Source organism: Panonychus citri, unplaced genomic scaffold, assembly GCF_014898815.1.
Source record: "Panonychus citri isolate SS breed McGregor unplaced genomic scaffold, ASM1489881v1 Contig00115, whole genome shotgun sequence".
NCBI lineage: Eukaryota > Metazoa > Arthropoda > Arachnida > Trombidiformes > Tetranychidae > Panonychus > Panonychus citri.
Window position 1 is genome coordinate 478,625 of NW_026515520.1, and position 23,179 is coordinate 501,803.

Sequence of the window (23,179 nt, forward strand, 5' to 3'; positions counted from 1 at the left end):
CGTCAAATTGATTCATTAGTAACAATTGAACTTTTCCAAGTTTATCATGACCATTAGTAGAATTATTTTATTTGAACAGAAAAATATGAAGACTCGAGGTCAACTTTGAGTTCAGAATTATTTACTAATATGATGAAACCTCAGGTTGAAGTACAAAGAAAATGAATAATAGTAATAAACCTCCATGAAAGTTGATGATAAAATAATATTTGCGAGTCAAAAATTGCTCCGGAAATTTCAATTGAGTTTAATCTGAATGTGAAAAAGTTATGAAAATTTCCCAAATGAAATGTAATAATATGAGATAACAAATAAATTTGAAAAATTGAGTGATCATGATGATAATGTGTGACTTGATTCCCATGTGATTTTATCAGAATAATTCATTTTTCTCAATTGAATTTACAATTCAGTCTCCTTGATTCCTCAATCCCAATTCCTCAAGAAGTTAGAATTGATTCTAACTTCTTGTTATCAATTCTTGACTTTTCATTTTTCACCCTGAAAGTGATCAAGGAAACGATCATGGATCTTTTTTTTACTACTCTCTCTCTCTCTCTCTCTCTCTTCTTTTCTTTTTCTGTCCAATATGAGTTGAATCTGAGATGAAAAATTTGAATCAACTCAGGTACGTAATAATATTCCATTGAATTGAAATAACCATGATGATAAGGGGATGAGAGAAGCTGATTTGATTTTCTTTGAGTATCGGAATCCTCAAATCTTTACTATAAACTAGGCTGCTCATTTCAACTCCACCATGATTATCATGATGATTATATCACTTTGATATACATATTTACATACAGGAATCTTATATTCATGTTATACAATAAACATCAACCCACAAGAAAAAAGGAAACAAGTGTGAATTCATGATGATGATTCAAGGAAAATGAAAATTGAGTCATCTAGAAGATTTATCATCTTCTTACCTTTCCTCATAACCATCTTCCCTCTGATCATTTACATTTTATTATATTCATCACAATTGAAAGATTCCACCTTTTCTTCATCATCTTTGCATTTTTGAGATGAACATGCATTGAGACACTGAGTATCTATCTCCCCATCGAATCATCCACCATGATGTATCCTTGAAACAAAACAGAATTCTCAAGATAAATATCAGAATATAAATGCATGATGATGAGATAGTTTTTTGAGAGACCTTTCTGCTTGCCTCCTCTCTCTCTCTCTCTCTCTCTACATCCTTCCTTTTGTTTCTTAGTAGAAAAAAGTTCCGATGATTGAAGGAATCATTTCTACTCTCCATGAGAAACTTTATTCAGATTCTGATAAACATATTCTCATCATTATTATTATCAAGATAATGTTATCATAGATAAATATATATTTATCTTCTTGAGAGAAAAGACATTCATCTTTATCTGAAATTCATTGAGTTTATCGGAATCTGATATACATTCATGGTGGAAGATAAATTGTTCTCAATGATCGATAATAGAAAGTGAGAGAGAGAGAGCGAAAGAGAGAGAGAGAGATAAAGTCGAGAATAACTTTGCTCGGTGGAGAAGAGAAAAAAATATACCAAGTCGGAAGAAAATAAGGCCGATTGTGATTAACTGTCAGTTTATGTTCTAATATCTTTCTTCATTCGACGAATTATTTTCTTATTCGTTTTTCTTATTCTTCTCTTTCTCTTTCTCTCTCGTGAAAACTGAAACATTAGAGAAAAATAGAGAAGAGAAAGAATCAATTCGGAAGATGACGATGATGATGACAAGAGATTTGGACAGACGAAAATAGATTAACTTGAACATTTGACGAAGAAATTTCTTCTCGAGTCTCTTATTTAATTTAAAAAAAAGGCCAATCGACTTTTTCACATTCGAATTACCAGAAAACTCTGTCCTGATCCTCTATTGACTCCACCTCATCTTCTCAGTCCTAATTACATCTGATGACCTCAAAATCTTAACTAAACTTCAAGTTCCAAATGAGTTTAGTCTGTGAATCAATCCAAGTGAACAATCAATTGTATACAATTAATGTCCTTGTTTGTTTCAATTTGAAATCAGCAGAATCAATTGATTGTTAATCAAATAATTAAATTAACCCATTGATGCCAAATTGTCACAACGATTATTTTTATTATCATGTAAACATTTTCTCTTGATTCTTATGATGAGGATTTACAATGAATTGAAGGTTTTTTTTCATACTCTACCCATTAATTAACACTGATTATTAATTGTTACTATTGAAAATATGAAATAAAGTTGATTAATGATTTAACAATCAACTTGTGTCAACTTTAAATCATGATAGGAACATGATATAATTTTCAATGATAATATTCAGCCAAAGACCATAATTATTATTACAAGTAAACATAGTGACTGTCAACATAGTAATTAAGTTAATTTAGTTTGTTGAAAATTAACCATTCATGTTGATGATGATTCTTTTAATTCAGTCAACATTTGATTGTGACAATTTGTTTTAATGTTGTTGATATTAATACTTGAACAAATTTCCACCAATTAAACTAATACTAATAGTGAATATCATTTATCCAGAATATCAACTCAATTATCCTGATTACAGTTTTTGAAATGCGATCACAATTATTATTAACTTTTTCTCTCCCTTTCGATTGATTAGTAAGCTAATTTGATTGTTGATCTTAATTGTTTCAATTGATATTTCCATGATGAATATCTAAATGAATCAATTCTGATTGGACTTGAGTCCGTCTTTCAATTGACTCTTTTAATCTTATCATGAACTTAGATTGAAATTGATTGAGATGAATGTTTCATTCTGTCTGGTGTTTTGTTTTTTTCTTGTCTACTCATGAGACGAAATCACAACTAATTTCAATTGTTGACTGAATAAAATTCATTCATTACACTCACAATTTAGATTTCATATAATACATATTAAGATTATAAGTATTATCTACTCATGGAGATAATCATTATGGATCAGATAGAAACAAAGAAAATCAGATCAGTCTGAAACTTTTTTTATCTTTAATTGTTATCGATTGGTCAGAATATTATTATTATCAACACAATAAGTTTCCACCATTGAATCACTTTTGACATTATTGTTATCTGTTAATCAGAATTGTTGATTGTCATAGTCTTTGGTTTTCCTGGAGAAAACTGGACAAACATGTTGACCATTGTAAACCTCAAGTGTGTAGATTATTGTAAATGACCAATAATATTTGGTGACCATTATCATTGTCAATCATTGACAAATATAAATACATAAATAAATTATTAATCTGATTGTGATTAAGTTCTTACGATTAAAAGTTAATCAAACATGTTTCTCTCTCCTTCTAATCAAGTTACACTCAATTAATTGAAATAAGTAAAATTGAAGCAAATTGCTAATAGTAAATTAGTGTATCCTAGTTATTAATGTAATCATTTAAGTGATATTATCATGATTACCTTGAAGCTCAGATCAATGAATGAGTAGCAAGAAAAAAATAATCATAATAATATTCAATTAGTATGAAAGTATCGAGAGGGTATGCAAAAGTATTACCCTGAATTGGATGTTAATAAATGGCTTCCAATAATGAATTATGCATATACAGACAATCTTTCATGCAGAATGCATATGATTATCATGATGATGATGGTTAAAGAGGAGAAGTAAAAAAAATAAGATTCATGATAAATATCATCATGAACAAGAATCAGAAACTTAAATTGTCTTGTCAGGTTAGATTTTGCTTTCTAACTTTCCTACAGTTTCATATGTACTTGTCACAAATAAATCAGTAAACTCAGAACTTTTTTTTTCTTCATTTCTCTCTTATAATATCAACTTGAATTCACCATGAATCTAATTTTTGAATATGGTTCTGAAAAAATATCACATTTTTAAGCTCATTATTATTAAACTTCTTGAGCTGTGGTTAAGTAACCGAATCAAATTGTTGAACTAGTTTTTTGTTATTCTCAGGGTTTGAAATAGGAAACAAAAACAACAAGAACTAAAGTTAATTTCAAGTGTGTAAATTATTATTAATTATCTGTCTGTTTAATGATAATTATCATGAATTTCAGTGTTTTCATCCTATCCCTGGAAGCTATGTTAATATTATATCAAATTAATTCCGATGATCAAGTTACTCTCGCTCTCTCTCCCTCTCTCTCAGTCTCACTCTCTGTTTTATCTTCTCACGATCATCATGAAATGTGTTTAGTTGCTAAAATTCAGATTCTATCTGAGTAAATTTCCTGAATGCTGATCAGCTTTCATTATTTTGAGTCACGATGAAAATCCTCACCTTGTTACCAAATGAGCTCATCAACCTAATCTATTAATTACTGGGAATGAAGAGGAACACAAAAAAAAATGATAACCTAAATTGAGCAATTAGTGTTTATTGTGTTGAAAGTTCATTATTTTCATGTTAAATTGGTTCATTTAATTCATATTATTATCATGATTATTGTTGTTTCAATTGTTATGATAATTGAACATTTTGTGTAGCATTTAGGATTCGAGGGAAAGATCGTTTTAAAAGTTTTTTTTTCTCAACACACAAAATGAATAGAAAACGAAGTGATAATTTAATGTATGATTAAATTCTCGAACTGGAAATTTTTTCCCTTTATTTGGTTCTCGAAATTACAATTCCAACAGATAGAACTTTCTTACCATCGAACATCTCTCTCTCTCTCTCTCTCTCTCTCTCTTTGTTCTAACATTGTTCTCGATTCCATGTTTGATTTACTTATGCAAATAATGATTCTATGTAATAATAACCATGATAATGAGAATAATAATATATAAGATTTACGCTCAGAATTTCCCAAAGAAAATGTTAATATATTCAAATTTTGTTCTGTATCAATGTTCATCTTAATTTTCTCTGTTTCATTCCAATTTAATTGTGATACTCAATCTAAAATCTAATAAAACATAAACTGTCATCGATTATCAATCGATTATAACTTGATTCTTTTAGCTTATCGTTGATTTAGATGAACATTTTCTTTGAGGGAATTTATTTCTTTTAATTTAACCTTACGATAAAATGTTTTCTATTTCTATTTTGAATTTCTTTCAGTTTTTCTAATAAAATCATGACAATTTGAAATTGAATTTAATTGCATTGGAAAAAGTTAACTTTAAACTACAATCAAGGTAAACACATTAAAGTAATTTACTATTACAATGTTCAATCATTTGTATGAACTGAATCAATTTCAAAATGAATTTATTGTTGATTTAACATTAATAATAATATTTTCACAAGGAATCAAACCTATTAATAGAAATCGATTCAATTTCATGATTCGATTCAGTTAAAGGCAAATGAATAGTAGATTTCAACTAATATATTACCTTGAGACTTTTATTAATCAGCCTTGTGAAGATCAGGGTAACAATTAATTAGTCCAGAAAATTTGATTCGATAAACTTTCCTAAGAAACTTTTTGTTTTCAATAACTTGGAATTGAACATTTTCTGATTACAATGCAATCAAATCATTGAACTGTCAATCTTTACAATGTATTATACATATATATAAATGCTCTGAATGTTATATTAGTCTTTTATTTCAACTCATGAAACTCAAATTAAATTACCCTGATCCACACCCTTTTTATCAAGGATTAGAGTTGATTTGATTTCTGAATATCTAAATACTATTATTATTAAGATTGCATGATTTTCATCCTCAATTTGTAATTGAACCTCTCTTATTTCAAGAAATTGAGTACATTAACTACAGTTGATTAAATTTGATTGCGTAGTAAATGTTTAATCAAATCAATCTTGAAAAACAAATTACATCCAGATAACTAACTGTAAATGCCCAAAATAATTTAAAAGATTGACAGAATCAATTTAAACAGTTATTGTGATTAAAACTCTTTTTTTTCATCAGTTAATTTAATAACAATTTAAGTTGAAAGTGAATGGCAAAAAAAACGTAACCAAATCAACTAATAACTGATGATGAATTTCATGAATATTGGAAAGTCCAGAAAATTGAATTTCTAGACTAGATTATCATGTGAGATTATTAAACATGTAACATGTTAATACATGATAAATGGATTGACGATAATGAGAAAATAATGTCATGAATAGATTATCATGTTGATTGGAGAGTTATCATGGATTATTAATTTGACAAGATAAAAAAGATTCAGTATATTGTCATGATATTATTACCATGATGGTAAAATGTTATAATCTGTAACTAACACATTGGATAAAGAGTATAATCATCAATGAGTAGATTGGAACGGAAAACTTGAGTCAATATATTTGAACTTTTTTTTTCTCATCTATTCCAAGATTCTGGTTGTGTCATTCATTCCCATGGTATGAACTATGTCCATGTAATAAAAGTAATAATAATAAAAGAGGATAAGGTGCTGAGAAGGTTTGATTATATTTCCATGATAATACTTGCTCAATGTTTCCCATGTTGGTTAATATTTCAAATGATGAACGTGATCAGTGAAATAAAACTTTTTTTATTACTCATTTTGAGAACAATATTTTTTTTTATTACATTAAATATCCAACCTGAAAGTGTATTTACTCATGATGATGTTCATGTTTTCCTTAAATTATCATCATGAGGACTGAATCATTTTCCATGGGCGGCGAATAAGATATTATAAAGATGCTATTACAACTTAAGAGTCTAATTATTACAACAATGGAAACTTTTTCTATCAACAATTAATGTAATATTATGTACTATCATTGATGATCAACAATCAGGGAGAACATGATTAATTCAGATTAATTAACGATTATTTTTCATCATCGTGTTAGTGATTAAGCTTGCAGCTTGTATAATATATTCATATGTTTGGATGTAATTTATTATTATTCAGGTTATTCTACCCTGAATATTATCACAGGGGAAGGATATTAATTCCATAAGAAATGATACTTTATTGTGATTTATTGTATCTCATGATATTTCTGAAATTCTGCCAAAGATATTCATTGACTTATCTGTGGATTCTGTGGTGAACTGTCAGTAATCACATAAGGCAACTTGATATGTCAAAGAGAATGTTGGTCAAAGAAGAGAAAAACAGGGGAAAAAAAGAATATCAGAAAATTCGAATAATTTATACATAAAACTTTTTTTCTATTCTTTGGATTTATTATTATTATATTTTAAAGAACATTGACCTTGAAAGAAATGTTCTTTTCTTATTCTTGGCAGAACTTTTTTCTCCTCGAAACTTTGTTCGACTTTTTTTTTCATTCTCTCCATAGACATTCATTTGTATTTCGACTGCAATATAATGATTACTTTTTGAGCATTTCGAGTTTCTTTCTTTGATTTCTTTCACTCAGTTAGATGAAAATTATTTGGCTCTTTGATAATAACCGATAATTGCCAGTGACATTGATCAGCTTGTGATTGTTGTTAATTGTTGTGATCTATTTACGTTGACAATCAATTTGATTGGTATTGAAAATCATACAATCATTAGTAGGAAATTTTTTCCAGCCAAAATATTACATTATTTAACTAATTATTGTCATCTAATACTTGATTTACGTAATAGTATATTGTTAAGTTGATTGATAATCTCAGCACGATTACTTTTACTTGCAATACTATGCAATATATATATATTATAAAGTGATGATCAGCAAATGATATTGATGCTTTGGAGGCAAAAGTTATATCAATAAATATTGTATTAGCTTCAGGGTTTCAATAAACTTATTGCTGAATTTATATCATAAGAATCTCTGATGGACTCTCTGCCAACTCAGCATGATCTTGAAGAGAGTGACCACCATATGATAAAGATGATGACCATATCTTGATTGTTAACATGAAGATATTATTTATTCCCATATCTTTGGCCATTTCAAAGTTGATGGGGAAAAACAGATGAAATGAATTGACCATTTCAAGCAGATAAATTGATGAATTATTTGAAATAAAACAAAATGAAACAAAGTGAAAGCAACAAAGTTACAGCAAGTCAATCAACTGATAAAATAGAGTATTGAAAAAACTAGATTGCTCAAAAATCACTAAGCCGAAAGAGACAAAAAGATTTATCTCTCTCTTTTCAGGCCCAAGAATATCAATGATCAGACTGACCATGGGTCAAGATTGTTATTTAAGGTTTTATCCATTGATTTATCTTGATCATCTTCTTCAAATCCACCAGAAGCCTTAAACAGTAACTATTGGAACATTTAATTGGATTGTCAAAACTAATTTCTTTTTCTTTTAAAGGAGAGAGAAACAGGATATAAGAGTTGAATAAGAAGAAAAAAAATCTTACTCGTAACCATGACAACCTTTTTCAGAAGATTACAGAACTGTAGTAATAAGAGAAACTAATAGGTTACCGCCTGAGGATAAAGATGAGAGGAAAAAAAGATGAGCCAGTGAATCGTCATCATTATGATGCTGATGATAAGTATCCAAACCATTTGGACTGATGATTAAATTGAATATCGAATAGCTTATATTGAGGATATTATGATTAACAGAAATTGTGATAAATAAAGAGAATAATTTTTTCTTCTTATATTTCTATCATCATGGTGGTCACACTGGGATGTGAGATGATTTAATGAGTTGATTAAAGAGAATAAAGAATATTTTTCTTTATTTTTCTTTAATCAACTAATTAACTAACTTATGATCTCTCTCGAAGCGTAAATTAACCCAATCAACATGGCAAAAATAATGAGCTCATTCATTGATTACTATTCTTGATGATTCTTAGCATTATCGTTGGTCTGTCGTTTTCAATTAAATGATGAGGATGAGGATGAAAAAGATGGTAAATATCAACAGAACAATAGAAAGTGAAATGAAACTTTATAAATATAAAGATGAAAATATCAACTTGATGTTTTGTTAAATGAAAAAAAAGAGATGATAATTCAATCAATAGTTGACAATTTGTTGTAACTAATCATGAATCCAGTTTCTCGTCTTGATCATGATTGCTATTTGAACACCACATGATATTCATCATCATTATCATCACATAATAAATCCAATAAAATCCCAATGTCAAAGTCATTTCATCGGTTCAATAGTTTATCGGTTTCCAACAATTTCATACAATATCTTTATGATTCTGTGTCTCGAATTAAAGTAGAAAAAAAGTTCCAACATTTGATTTACCCTGAACAAACAAAAGTGTCACCTAATAGAGAGAGAGAGAGAGAAAAAATCTAAAGATGATGAAGATGAAAATAGAAAGATGGATGAAGATGCTTGTAATAGTTTGTTAGGAATGACCATCATGAAGGGTCATTCTCATGGGTGTAAGGTGACTATTAAGGTTGGACTATTTTCAGAATTAAACAAAAGGATAACAAATGAAGAGTGAAAAAAGTCCTTTGATTTACACAAAAGGATTAGATCAAGGAGAGAGAATGAAAAAAAGATTTAGTAAGGAGAGAGGTGAAAGTGCCAATGTTTTTGTCATCCAATATCAAGGAACGATTGAAAATGTTGAAATAATGATGAAGATAATATCAGATTAAGCAAGAACTTTTTTCATTCGATATGAGGTTTCTCTCTCTCTCTCTCTCTCTCTCTCTCTCTCTCTCTCTCTATCCTATCTCATGTTGATATGAATTTCTGTCTTTCGTAGTATTCAACTTTGCTCTACTTATTCTATCGTAGTTTATAGCATCCAAGTCTAAAAAAAAGGAAAAATATCAAAAACAGAGAATAGAACAAAAAAACAAACGATTTCTCTTACAATTCGTATTCTTTATCCCTCCTTTTCTCACTCTCTTTTTTCTCACTTATCCTCCCACTTCTCATTTTCTTCTTCGTCTCTCTCTCTCTCTCTGGTCAAGATTTGCTTGTCAATCACCTTTTGTTTCATTTTCTATTCTTCGGTGAACCGATAACATTGATCTTAACCTGGAACAATAAAAAAAAGTAAGAGAATAAAAATTTAACAGAGAAAAAGAGAGAGAAAATCTAGAACAATTCACTTAGAACATTTTTAAGAAAAAAAGTATCTATCACAAGAAGAAAATATCAGCTTGACTGAACTTTTTCATTCCTCGAAAAAAAAAACTAAAACGAAAAAAGTTTCAACAGAGAAAACAATTGCTTTTTTTTCTTTCTTTGATTACTAATCTTGAATTCTTGATAATAAATGTAATAATAATATTGTTCATCTTTCACTTATATTAAACACTCACTAATATAATATACGTATTCATTGGGATGAATAAACTTTTCCCCTTTTTCCATTACACTTTATTCAGAGTAATATGAGTTTCCTATCGTTGTCATGAAGTATTATCAGAACTTTTCTTTTCGGTAAAATAAAATGTTGACGATTAAAATTATCGAAGCAAAAATATATTGTTATTATCATGATAGTTATTATTATGATTACCATTTGAGATAAAATGATGATAATGTATTTCAAGTGAAGCGATAAAATATCAGTGTATTATTATTGTTTTCTTGTTGATATTTATTCAAATATAAAATATGATGATAATCATTAACATCATCTAATCATCTCGATAATCTACCAACAGTCTTGAAGATAATACTTATATATATATGCATGTAATATATATTTATCTATCATATTTCCGATTATTATTATTATTATTTAATAACAATAATGATAATTTATCTTACACTTTACAGAGTATTCATCATGTTAAAAGGATATTGATGACAGAAAACGGATTATTCAATGTAAATACAACGATAATCATGTATGATGATAATGTTATATAATGGGAACATTTTGCTTATCAAATGAAAGAGAAGTTTCCATTAGCACCTTTGGATAAACATTCTGATATTGAATTGAGCATTTTAAAGTTCGTAGCATTGTTATGTGTTTATACTAGTATTGCATATACGCTTGGAAAAAAATTCTGTAACATTTTCTTCAGTTGAAATCTTTTGATGCTTGTATTGATTTCGTTTTGATGCTTTGTTATTATGGCTTCGATTTTTTTTACTCTTTGTTTTGATTTCCCTTTTCGATTATGATATTTGATCGCCTTAAAAGCCATCATGCTGGTGATTGTCACCTTTGTAATTGTCAATTCGATGTTATTCTCACCAACAGCGTACCTTGTTTCTGCAGACCTTGTCGAAGACACCAGATTATGTGCAATTATGCTCACCTTTATTTCCTTGGCTCTCATTGCTGTTTCTTTACCTTTTTCGTTATTTTTTTGCATCAAGGTAAGTTAACGATTACATAAAACTATAAATTAGTATCAATCATGACAATTTTCCCATGAAAAACTTGTTCAGAACTTCATCTTGTTGCAACGATTTTCCAATTATTAATATATTCACTTGTTGTTCAAGTAGATTCAACTCTCTTTTGAATAATAATAGCAACAGAATTTCCGTTTTTCTCCCTTGTTCTTTATGAATAAAGAGAAAGAAAGAAAGAGAGAGAGAGAGAGAGAGAGAGAGAGAGAGATTCTCAGATTTCTTTTTATGAATATGAACTTTTTTCACTTCTCTTTTCTCCATAACAACATGTTGAGTTGCAAAATGTATTGAGAAAAATAATGAGTTTCTTTAAAATTCGTTACAATATTTAGATTATATCATCATTATAGCTTTTAGAATCTATTTGCCATTCATGATCAAACTCAGAATTTACATGATCCAAAAACTAATCTTGAATAGATAACATTGAAAGGTTTTCCATGTAACCAAATCTTTTTTCCCTTGTGAATATATTTTGATATCTCATTGATTATATGGTAAGTCAGAATTTTCTGATCAAGATTATCTCCAATGATAATGTAATCATGATGATTATCTTGATGATAATTTCCTTTTACTAAACACGAATGTGAGAAATCAAACAAAACATTACATTGACAATCAGTTTAATTGTGACAGAATTTGATTACTTACATTAAGTATTAAACTAAAAGGATAAAACTTCACAAGAGTATTGATACTCTGCAACTTGAGTTGAAGAATCAGGAAGAAATGATGATGAGGAAATCTCAATATTCATATTTGATTAGCTGAATTATCTCAATTTTGCTAATGAAACATTTTCATGGTAAAAGTCCTGAGGTTTTCTTTTGACTCTTCCCATGATCTGCTACTTTCATTATTACACCAAGAAAAAAAACACCATAATTCATACACACTAACCTTGAGCTGTTCCAATATTATCGTCATTGATAATTCATATAACTAGGAAAAAGAGGTCAGATAACGACAAGTCAGCATTTCTCATGAGATTTAAGATAATCTGATACATGTAACTGAATAATTCAGGTAATGAATAGATTGAAATAAATGAACAGATAACATGGTGAAAGGAAAAAAGTGAAATTATTCAAGTGAAAGGAACACAAGATAATAACTTAAATATTAATAATAATAAGATAATAATGAGAATAAGAGTAACAAAAAATTCTGTTTTTTTGTTCATGATAAAATTCAGAGGTAAGGAGATAAATACTCATTCTTAATTCACTAATTAACCTAAAAGCTAAATAATATTCTCAACATTTATCTAATATCAGGAATTGTTGGAATAAGAGATCTACAAACTAATTAGAAAAAAAAATTCTTTCCTTCTAATTGAGGTTTTTCTTAATTTCTTTCTCTAAATTGTCGATTAATTAATCATACAGATTAATTAATAAACGAACATGATAAACATAAATTAGATGAAATTAATATGATAGCAAAAATTGAATCGCTTCTTGGAATATGAACTTTTTTTTCTCATTGAAAAAAAAAGAAATGGGAAATCAATCATTCAAATGAAATTCCAAATTCTCATGAGATTTAATTACTTTCGATTTAATTAAAAACCATTATTTTCTATTAAATTAAATTCGAATCATAACAAGACTCATCTGACCCTGGAATTTGAATATCGAACTGAAGAGAGAAAGAGAGAAAAGTTCTTGTCTCAGTTGGAGGAAAATTCTTCACTGAAATTCCCTGGAAAAGAATGATAACTTTGGAATCATTTGATAACAGAAAATCGAGAAACTCACAACTATCAAGTTTCAAGTTCTCTCCCTGAACTTAATTTCAACAATAATCTTGATGAAAATTATTCTTTCATGATAATAATAATCATACCTGATGACATAAATTTAAATTATTATTAATAGTTATATAGCATATAGAATTAGGTGAAATCACAGTTAATTGAATCTATTAAATTACTCAAGTTATTAATCAATAATCATAACTGTTATTGTTCAGCTATTGAATTAATATCTACAGTTAATGTAATAATAATATCACCAATCAGATGAAAAAGTAATAAGTTTCAAGTGACTCTGAATATTGGTAGATAATTATAACAACAACCATGAAGAACATGTTGAAATGATTTATATATTTAATAATATCTTCAATAGTATTAACCTTTTCTTGACATTAATGATATTTCAAGTATTCTACTCTTGAATATGAATAACCTATTGATCGAGTTGAATTTTGAGGGGACAAGAAAATGAAAGTTCTAACCTTTAAATATGAAACAAATTTCGTCGGCATTTCGTAGAACTGAAAGTTTCTTCTTCTTATTTCAATCTCTTTTAAGGTTGTCCAAGAATACGAAAGAGCAGTTATCTTCCGTTTGGGTCGATTGGTGACCGGAGGGGCTCGTGGACCTGGAATCTTTTTCATCATTCCTTGTATTGATACCTATTCGAAGGTCGATCTTCGAACCGTTTCATTTGATGTTCCTCCTCAAGAGGTGATTCCAGCAATTTGTTCGTAGTGATAATTGGTCAATATGATTAATTACCTTTCGTATTTGTTTTTTTTTGCTCCTTTCCCACATCTTTGTTATTATTATCCAGATACTTTCCAAAGATTCTGTGACAGTTGCAGTTGATGCTGTCGTTTACTTCCGTATTAATAATGCCATAGCATCAGTATCAAATGTTGAAGATTATGCTCGATCAACCCGACTTCTTGCAGCGACGACACTTCGAAATGTCCTTGGTACCAAAAATTTATCTGAAATATTAAGTGAACGAGAATCAATAAGCCACATGATACAATCAAGTTTAGATGAAGCAACTGAATCATGGGGAGTCAAAGTGGAAAGAGTTGAAATGTAAGTATTAATAATATTAATTCATCATTAATAACTATGGTCAACTTTTATCTCGAACTTATCATTTCCTCTTAAACTCCACCCGAAAGATTATCTCTCTTTCTCTCTTTTTTAGCTAATCATTAGAAAATAATATCAAGAACTAATCAATTATCACCATTTCAGTTTCAGATTTCATTTTGGTTTCTTTTTGCTTGTTGTTCTTGATTGAAGTTCAATTAGTGGGTTTCTTTGTTTATCAATTGATTGTTAGAACAATTAAATTTCTGATGAATCTTATTCTCTGTTAGTTAAATCAGATAATCTTACCCATTCATCAATTCTCTGTCTTCTTAATCAGTTTAATCGAGGATAAACTGTTATATTGCTTTTTCTGGTTGGATTGAAACTTTCACCTCATTCCGATTCAATTCACTTTTACCATGAAAAGCTTCAAGAAAAGAGAGATAACTTTCTGAATGTTTTTGTCATCATGAGTCTCTCTCTCTCTCTCTCTCTCTCTTGAACAATACATAGTATAAGATAATGAAGATGATGAAGACTATCACTAGGAATTAGAGATTCTCTATGACCATGTAAGATGAACCTTCGTTTTATCAGATTAGAATAACTCTTTTCCATTATTCAGTTTCCATTAAGATAAACTTAACATTATCCTTGTCATTTTAAGACATGATTGAAGATGAATTAGGGTCTAGTTAATTAATTAGCTTGATTATGATCAAAGTTAAAGGGAAAAACTTTCATCAAAACAATTTAATCTCCATTGATGGTAGAAAAGAATTGAATAAACTGATATCATAAGAATAGATTATATTCAAAATGGATTATAATCTTAACTTAATCTCATGTTTATGATGATTATTTATCATAAATAAAAGATAATCCAGATAATTGACTTTTCAACGTTTCCATGATAATATTAATAATAATATCTAATCAATCAATTTGATTGTGGTTAAAATTTTCTTAACTCTCATTTAGTAAGGACGTTCGATTGCCAGTTTTACTTCAACGAGCTATGGCCGCCGAAGCTGAGGCAACTCGAGAAGCTCGAGCCAAGGTAATCGCCGCTGAAGGTGAGCAAAGAGCATCCAAAGCACTTAAAGAAGCCGCTGAAGTTATCGCCGATTCACCAGCGGCGTTACAACTTCGTTACCTTCAAACTTTATCTTCAATTGCGGCGGAAAATAATTCAACGATTGTATTTCCGGTTCCAATGGAGCTGTTCAGAGGTTTTATCGTTCAAAACAACAACGCCAACAATAATAATAACAGTAATCACACAAACAATCAGGCTAATCAACAACAAGGAATCAAACAATTAATTGAGATCTCCCCCAAAGAATAACCTAAATTGTGAAACAATTTAACATAACAACAAACTACAATTAACACACTTAACCAATGTGTGTATGTGCCTTTCTCATTTAACAACAATATTGGTAACAATTAACAGAAGATTTAACCGAGATCATCATTTAATTGTAACAATCAACTTTTAATGGATTATATTTGAATCTATCATTCATGAAATCCATTGATTCCGTTAATTAATTTTCATTAAACAATATATTATAATATCTATATATTGGCAACAACAATTAACTCAACCAGTTAATCTTGAGTTAATCATAAACAACCAAGAGAAGACTCAACAATTTGTTAATTGTTAAATTGGTATCTTTATATAATTAATTGTTAAATTGATACATTTAATCAACATGAGACAAGGTGAAAATAAACACAATTAAAGACACCAAACTTTTAACTGCCAAAACTTAATCATCTTTTGATCAATTGATCAAATTTTACAATTTAAAATTGAAAATGACAAATATGGATTTACTAATTGTCCATTTTAATTGTAACCTCTCATTTATGGTGTAATCAAATATATAAATATATATAAATTGAAACAATTAAACCAAATGATTAACTAATTTGCTTGCACGATGAATTGAAAATGTTGTAAAGCCAAAAATTAATAAACCATCAAAATGAAATTAAAAATTGAAACTGATTGAGTAACTACAATTTATTGATTATCGGCTACTAATTAACTGATTGTTGTGACTTAAATTTCCATGAGATTGATCAGATTAAAGTGATTAATTAGCGATAATTGTGACTGATGATGATAACTAAAATTTTTGGAACCTAATATTAAGTATCAATGGATTGGGGATGAGGCGATTAATGGTCAAAGATTAACAGTTAAGTGATTGAAAGTTGTTGAATGGTTAATGATTAAGGGATTGAATTAAGATTGATGAGATAAATTGTCAGGCTAATTAAATATTAACATGATAATCGGTTTCTGTAGGTTAAAGAGGAAGAGGAAACGGTTCCGCTTCCATCCTTGTATCTACCAATTTGTTTTGTTTCCGTTAACTTATATTTCAGTTCAATCTTTTTATTATTATCATTATTTTATTTGTTTTCTTTTCCATTTTTATCATGAAAATTTCATCATCTTTTCATCTTGATTCATCCTTTTACACACAAACACATAGTACATTTTACTATCATCTTCATTCATCTTTTTCTCATCTTTCAATCAATGTTTTGACAGAGTTCGTGACAATCTTCAATCACATTAACTACTTGACTAACAAGTAATCACCATGATCATCATGAAGACTAAAAGGTTTTTCAAAATCCTCTCTCAACGATATGAAAATTTCATCAGAATAATGATAACCTTGATTATTAGATGAACACATATTAGATTATGAAAATCAGTTAACATCATTTCCTTTCACTAGTTTTTTACATGATAAATTGTTTACTTTATCAACGATGAATTATAATTAAATTGAGTATATGTATCAAGGAATCTGAGGAATTTTCAACAATTAACTTGTAGGTAAACACTCTCGTCAGATTGATTCATCTCAATTATCGGCATATTCATCAAGATTATCATGATAATTCAATCAACCAGCAAATCTATGGGTTCATTTATTATTCAAGAGGAAAAATCAATTCACTTCCGTGTTCAGGGAATCTCAAAACATGGTAAATTTCATGGGGAATTTTTTTTCCTCTTCTTCTTGATTCATGAGATTTCATTTGTTGTATTATTTTTTTCGGTTCTTTCTCCAATTAATCAGAAGACTATTAACTAATCTGCCTCAAGTAATTAACTTCAAGTTAACTGAATAACAAGAAACAACAAAAAAAACATTTCGACAAGAAGGAAAATGATTAGAATAATTTTCAGAATCGATTGGACTGATTAACTTAATTGTCATGTAATTGAATCGTTTCAATAATCATCAATTGGTAATTAGATTATGGAGCAACTTTATATGGTTCTACAATGTAAATATTTTTCGAGTTAATCAAATTACATTTTAAATTTACATTACAATTGGTAAACAATCAGTCAATTGTTGGAAATATTTTACAATTGGGTTTACAGAATTGGATAAACATTTGAATAGATTAAGATTATCAACAAAGTTAATTACAATCAATCGTGTGTTCCTCTTGTTTTGTGTACAAGATCAGCATTTTTTTGGTTCCATTTTGATATATAAGTTTTATCCCGCTCTGAATCAAAAACTTTGTCTTTGGCTCTTTCGGTACATTTAACGATAACTTTTAATCGAACCTCACAATTAAATGTATCAATCAACTCTTGTCTTGCTTCAGCTGATATTCTGGCAATTAATCCACCCTCAGGTCCGATGATTGAAATCATTTTAGCACTTTTTGGACAGAGAGCTGTTATTACAATATGAAGATTTTTCATCTCATCAAGTTCCCAAGTAACAATACGAAATTTCAGTAAATAAGGTGTATCCCATTGTCCATGGTCAAGAAATTTTTCTCTCACGATGGAAATGGCGAGAGCCTGAGGATCTTGATTAGTAACAATCTTCTCATTGTATTTCCATTGACAAGGTTTCGCTGTTTCAATCATGTAATCCTTGAGTTCGTCAACTCCATCACCAGTTAAAGCTGAAACCATGAAGACCTTTGAAAAATTGGGCCAATACAAGTTGAACAAATCTTTGGGTAATTTTTCTCGTAATTCCTCACTTTGGGGTAAATCAGTTTCGACTGGTGATTGGGAAAGTCTCTTCTCAGTTTCTTCAATTAGCATTTTGATTGATTTAGCTAACGGTTTTCTTGTCTCTTTACGCTCTTTTCCCTCGATTGATTCACCTTCAATGAAACGTCCAGTCAAATTGTCAACAGCGGTGAGCAACATGCTCTTATCCTTGGTTCGGTCAACCTTATTTAGGACCAGTATTGATTTCTTATCCTTGTGTTTACTTAATAGTTTAAATGTCTCGTAATCAAGAAAGTTAATGTATCGCTTTTGTGAGGCATCAACAAGAACAGCTATTAAATCAGCAACTTTGGCAGATAAACGTGGATTATTGTACAAAGTATGTTCCAAATTAAAGTCAACACAGTGTTTCAATTTAACCAAACCCGGAGTATCAAGTAATTCAATCTGGGTTGAACCTTCATTAAATATTCCGATGATATTTTTCCTTGTGGTGTGAACTTTTCTTGAAACCGATGTGATCCTTAATCCAGTCAATTGATTAACCAATGTTGATTTACCCGAATTGGGTAGACCAATGATGGAAACTCTATTTAATCGTGGTTCATCTGGTTGATCAATTGGCAGTGAATTACGTCTTGAATACTCTGCTTTAGTACGGGGTATCCGCTCGTAAATAAAATCATCATCGAAATCATCAGTTATTTGATCATCTGTATCACTTTTTGAAATGGAAAACAATCTGACCAAAACTCTGGGACAATAATTCACCTTAAAACCAAGAGAACGACCAACTCCAAGGAACAAAGAAGCCATTTAAATTCTAAATACAATGAAAAACCACCAAATATTAATCAAAACAGAAACAATTAGAAGAGAAAAACAAAAACAAATTCTAATCAACAATTAGAATCCAAACCATGTTGTTTATATGAGAACCTTTGGTTACCATGGTTACGCCAAAATCTGTTCAAATAAGAAAAATATTTTCTTCTCATCTAATTGGTTGTGTTGATTGTTTTCCAATTGTTTCCGTGATTAATTGTAGTGTTTAAATTTACTAATTACAAATTAGACTGTCTAATTGTCACCACAAACGAACAAACTTGATTGGAATTCTTTTTTACCGTCTTGGTTTCCTTTTCTTTCTTTGTGATTGTTTTTTTCTCTATATTTTTTTCCTTTGTGTTTTTCATTTTTCAAAGAAAAAATCTAAATTTTTCTCTTTTGATTGTACAATTAAACTTGGACTCGAGATGACAACTTCACATGAGGCAACACTTAAAGCATATCAAAAATGGTTAAAAGATGCTATCAAATCGATCACCGATAATTATGTGGAAATAATTAAACTGGCAAAGGTTGATAATGATGGACTTCCCAACAACACTACACCATCTCGAGCACAAGATCATTATGAAGTAATTGTTAGAGCTGCTAATATGGTTCGAGCTCAGGAATCATTGATCAAATTAATCTACCAATTGAAACAATTCTATATCATAAACGATTTTAAATTGATCAACAAGGCAATTTCCAATGAGAATAAGAATTTCAAAGCCGATGAGATTGACATGAAGTTGACAAATTTACGAAATGAGATCACAGCTGAATTGGTCGTTTTAGAGGAAGAATATTACAATTCTTTATATAAATAGTTCCTCCAAACAAGGTTAACATTTTGTGTAATTTGGTCTAATAGAATAATTAATCGTCTCAATTAACACTGTACAATAATCCAAATCTGAAAAAGAAAAGACCAAAATTAAATGGTAAAAGATAATTGTCAACATCTCAAGTTATAAATCAATTCCATTCTGTGAATACAATTTTAAGTTCAACAGGAAAAGAGCTACAAATGAATTTAATATATTATTCATGTTCCAAGTTATGTATATATATATTATGTTATAATACAAGAATAATGGTTCAGGTTCGGACAATCGTATGGGTACTTAACTGTAGTTTTAATTGTAATTTCGTGTAGGAAATTATTGTTTCACTTTATCAGTAGTTTTAGTAATTTTATCGGCTTCATTTTCAGTCAACAAGCTGATGTCCTTTTGAAAAGCATAGGCAATGTATCTTTGTAACTTTTGAACTGCCGGTGGATTCCAATCAATTTGATCCCAAATTTTGTAAACAATAAAACCAAATACTAATGAAGATGATCCCCAACGTAATTTAAGAAAATGATTTGAAAGTCTTGGATTCTCTGAACGTATTGCATGAAGACCACCACCAATGGCGATTGCACCACCCAGCAAACCTGAGAATAGAAAAGCAAACATTAATGGAAAATGGATAATGAGAACATATGGACAATCATCTTTAATTACCAAAAGAAATTACTGGATTTGCAATTAGATTATTCAACAATCTTCGTTCACCAGAAATTCTTTCTAAATGAGAGTAATGAACACCTTCGTTGATCTCTAACCATTCCAAAGGTGATTTACCAGAACTTTCCGAGTATTCACTTGGCTTATCCACTATTCCAGGAGAATCAGGAGTTTTAACATCAGATGATTTATCGGCCATTGAGAATAAAATAAAAACAAATCAAACCAATAAATTAATTTACAATTAGAATGTTGTTTATAAAATTATTCTCATTTGTTGAGATTTTTGAAAAAAGTGATCAACTTTGTTTACCATTTGAAGAACAAAAAAAAGCGGTAACTTTGAACTTCTTTTCTAAATTTAATTTAATTAAATTCTCAACTACAATTCTAAATCTAATTAATTTAATCTCTTTTAATGAAATTTGATTAAAAATCAAGAATTCTAATTGAGAGAGAGAGAACGAACAATAATTTTAATTCTAATTTGATGAAGAATTTTGGATTTGCCAATAAAAGAAATTGAATTTGGCGCTTGATCGGTTTAAACTCCTCTTTTGATTGTTTTCATTTCATTTCTGTGATTTTGTTGGTTGAATTGTGATTGATTTCTAATTTTGATCATTACAATTTAATCAACGATATTAATTAATTTAATTTCTTAATCATGATTGATGAGGTTTTGCTTGATCTTCTCCATATCGAGCTTGTCAATACTCTAGTAACACCATCACCCAACAATAAATCGGTAAGATTATTTTTCCATTGAAAATTTTCTGTCTTTCAGTTAATTGTGTTTAATTTTTTTTCTTCTTCTTCTCTTTTTGCTAATTATTATTGTTTAATTATTTGTCCATCTTTATAGGAATTAGTTCTTACAGAATTAGAAAATGTTGGCCATAGTACAGGATACAGATTAATTGAAAGGTAAGAGTTGATGGTTGATGGTAACATCTATTGATTGATTTTCTTTTCTTTTTTCATTAGATTTGAGTGAGAGATTATCGTTGTTATTTATAATTAATTCTCTTTTGTAATTTCTCTTACAGAATAACAAAAGATTCACTTCGATTTAAGGATGAATTAGATATCATGAAGTTCATTTGTAAAGATTTCTGGTCAGTTATATTCAAGAAGCAGATTGATAACTTGCGGACAAATCACCAAGGAATTTACGTTTTACTTGATCATCGTTTTCGTTTTATTTGTAATATCTCATCATCTAAACAATTTACTGAATTGATGCCCAAATATTTGGCATTTTCTTGTGGCCTGATTCGTGGGGCTCTCGGTAATCTTGGTTTAAATGCAATCGTTACCGGTGAAGTTGTCAAACCTCCATCATGTAGATTCCAGGTACAGATAAACAAATCATGATAACATTTATTATATTGTTGCTTTCCACCTTTAATTTGCAACAAAAATAAATCAAAATTTATTTAAAATACCGATTCAAACTGTGAAATACACAAGTTTGCATTCAACTTGCTTAACTCTCGGTTTCCACAATCAAATCAATTCTCAATTAGTAAATCAAGTTGCAAGAGCAAATCAAATTTCCGTTGCAACATCCAAGCAAATTGTAATATCCAATTCAACCATTTTGAGTAAACAACTGAATTAACAATTGAAACAATGAGATGAGATATTCAGTTACCTGTATTAATCAGCAGACTTTGTCTTAAATTGTCAATATGATAATATCATAAATCGTTAACTGTAACAACTTCCGTTAACTTAGTCCAAAAAAAAAGTCACTTTGATTGTTTGCCAAGAGATGAAATAAAAAATCATCTCAATCAACAAGTAATCAAAACAAAAATTGAATGTTAATCAACATCATAAAGATGATGAGATAAATTGAAATGGATTAAAACAAAATTTACCTAATCCCAACAAATAAGATGATCTAAAAATGGAGATTAAGTTAATCGATCCATCAACGTTTAATTTATTGTTAATTGTAATTATTTTTCATGTTAATCTGATTGAACCTCTAAATAATGGAAGCAACAAATTAACCGATAAAAGTTTCTCACTTATATCAACAACTAAATTACCAACAACAATCAATCGCTCTCATTATCACCACCCTAATGATAATCGTCTAGTTAATTATGTGAGATCGTTACCTGGTTCAACTAATCAAGCAACTTTAATCTCTCCCAATACCGGATTAATTACTTTGAGTAAATATTATAACCATAAACGCCAAGGTAAAGATATTTTTGATGGTTGGGGTGGTTATCCTCATCACCCTGATAAAGATGAAGATGTTTCCAAAACATTCAGTTACCTGATGCCCATTTTACTCTTAATTGCTGCTGTTACTCTCACAATTCCGTTAATTGCTCTATTCTTTTTCATCTTTCTCTGGAAACGACCTCCGTCTTTCCTGTGTAATGTTCTGGATCCCGAATTGAAAAACATCAACAGTCTCAACGCTCAGCCAAGAGTTTATAATGGATTAATTAATCTCTTGTTAAAAGTGGATAAAGCATTTTCCAAAGGTGATCATGATTATGGATCATCGATAAAAAGATGAATCTACTGAACAAAATTCAATTTGGGAAAGTTTTGTTCATCGGAATAGATTCTAGACCTTTGGATTTACATCAATATCTCAAGTTTAATGTAAATGTTGAATTATTTTGTTTGATTAGAAATGTAAAAAAAGGTAAACATTTGTATTATTTATATATGAAAATTAACTAATTTGATTATATTGATTGGTT

General features: G+C 29.1%; 5 protein-coding genes across 7 annotated transcripts in view; 3 read left to right on the forward strand and 2 right to left on the reverse strand.

Annotated features, from left to right (window-relative positions):
- LOC128390129 (band 7 protein AGAP004871-like) overlaps positions 1-16,101 on the forward strand; it is a 31,360-nt gene extending 15,259 nt beyond the window's left edge. Inside the window, exons 3-6 of one of the 2 annotated variants that reach the window (XM_053349804.1) lie at positions 11,019-11,197; positions 13,557-13,712; positions 13,819-14,078; positions 15,063-16,101. In XM_053349804.1, the coding sequence (XP_053205779.1) occupies positions 11,019-11,197; positions 13,557-13,712; positions 13,819-14,078; positions 15,063-15,429 (962 nt within the window). In that variant the 3' untranslated portion in view covers positions 15,430-16,101. The remainder of the gene's footprint in view (positions 1-11,018; positions 11,198-13,556; positions 13,713-13,818; positions 14,079-15,062) is intronic. The other variant, XM_053349805.1, reaches the window with a different exon arrangement.
- A 1,269-nt stretch (positions 16,102-17,370) lies between these two features.
- LOC128390126 (GTPase Era, mitochondrial-like) lies at positions 17,371-19,069 on the reverse strand. Its single transcript, XM_053349802.1, has one exon. It carries the CDS (start codon positions 18,916-18,918, stop codon positions 17,557-17,559), a length of 1,362 nt encoding a protein of 453 aa, XP_053205777.1. The 5' UTR covers positions 18,919-19,069; the 3' UTR covers positions 17,371-17,556.
- A 34-nt stretch (positions 19,070-19,103) lies between these two features.
- LOC128390133 (mediator of RNA polymerase II transcription subunit 22-like) lies at positions 19,104-19,900 on the forward strand. Its single transcript, XM_053349811.1, has one exon. It carries the CDS (start codon positions 19,359-19,361, stop codon positions 19,758-19,760), a length of 402 nt encoding a protein of 133 aa, XP_053205786.1. The 5' UTR covers positions 19,104-19,358; the 3' UTR covers positions 19,761-19,900.
- LOC128390131 (uncharacterized) lies at positions 19,707-20,735 on the reverse strand. 2 transcript variants are annotated; one of them, XM_053349809.1, is made up of 3 exons: positions 20,442-20,735; positions 20,063-20,371; positions 19,707-19,846 (listed from the first exon to the last, which is right to left on the reverse strand). In XM_053349809.1, exons 1-2 carry the CDS (start codon positions 20,641-20,643, stop codon positions 20,094-20,096), a joined length of 480 nt encoding a protein of 159 aa, XP_053205784.1. In that variant the 5' UTR covers positions 20,644-20,735; the 3' UTR covers positions 19,707-19,846; positions 20,063-20,093. The 2 variants fall into 2 exon arrangements, with proteins under 2 accessions (XP_053205784.1, XP_053205783.1); XM_053349808.1 differs by lacking the exon at positions 19,707-19,846 and having other exon boundaries at positions 19,949-20,371; positions 20,442-20,734.
- Positions 20,736-21,016: 281 nt separating this feature from the next.
- On the forward strand, positions 21,017-21,891 carry LOC128390132 (trafficking protein particle complex subunit 6B-like). Its single transcript, XM_053349810.1, has 3 exons — positions 21,017-21,192; positions 21,310-21,371; positions 21,494-21,891. The coding sequence occupies exons 1-3, from the start codon at positions 21,112-21,114 to the stop codon at positions 21,819-21,821; spliced, it is 471 nt and encodes a 156-aa protein (XP_053205785.1). The 5' UTR covers positions 21,017-21,111; the 3' UTR covers positions 21,822-21,891.
- Positions 21,892-23,179: the final 1,288 nt, after the last annotated feature.

Bases quoted from the DNA above. Each gene is read 5' to 3' on its own strand.
- LOC128390126 (XM_053349802.1), bottom strand. From the start codon at position 18,918: ATGGCTTCTTTGTTCCTTGGAGTTGGTCGTTCTCTTGGTTTTAAGGTG.
- LOC128390133 (XM_053349811.1), top strand. From the start codon at position 19,359: ATGACAACTTCACATGAGGCAACACTTAAAGCATATCAAAAATGGTTA.
- LOC128390131 (XM_053349809.1), bottom strand. From the start codon at position 20,643: ATGGCCGATAAATCATCTGATGTTAAAACTCCTGATTCTCCTGGAATA. The intron at 20,372-20,441 runs GTAATTAAAGAT...TTCTATTCTCAG, and splicing joins AAATCCAGTAATTTCTTTTG to GTTTGCTGGGTGGTGCAATC.
- LOC128390132 (XM_053349810.1), top strand. From the start codon at position 21,112: ATGATTGATGAGGTTTTGCTTGATCTTCTCCATATCGAGCTTGTCAAT. The intron at 21,193-21,309 runs GTAAGATTATTT...CCATCTTTATAG, and splicing joins CATCACCCAACAATAAATCG to GAATTAGTTCTTACAGAATT. The intron at 21,372-21,493 runs GTAAGAGTTGAT...TTTCTCTTACAG, and splicing joins GGATACAGATTAATTGAAAG to AATAACAAAAGATTCACTTC.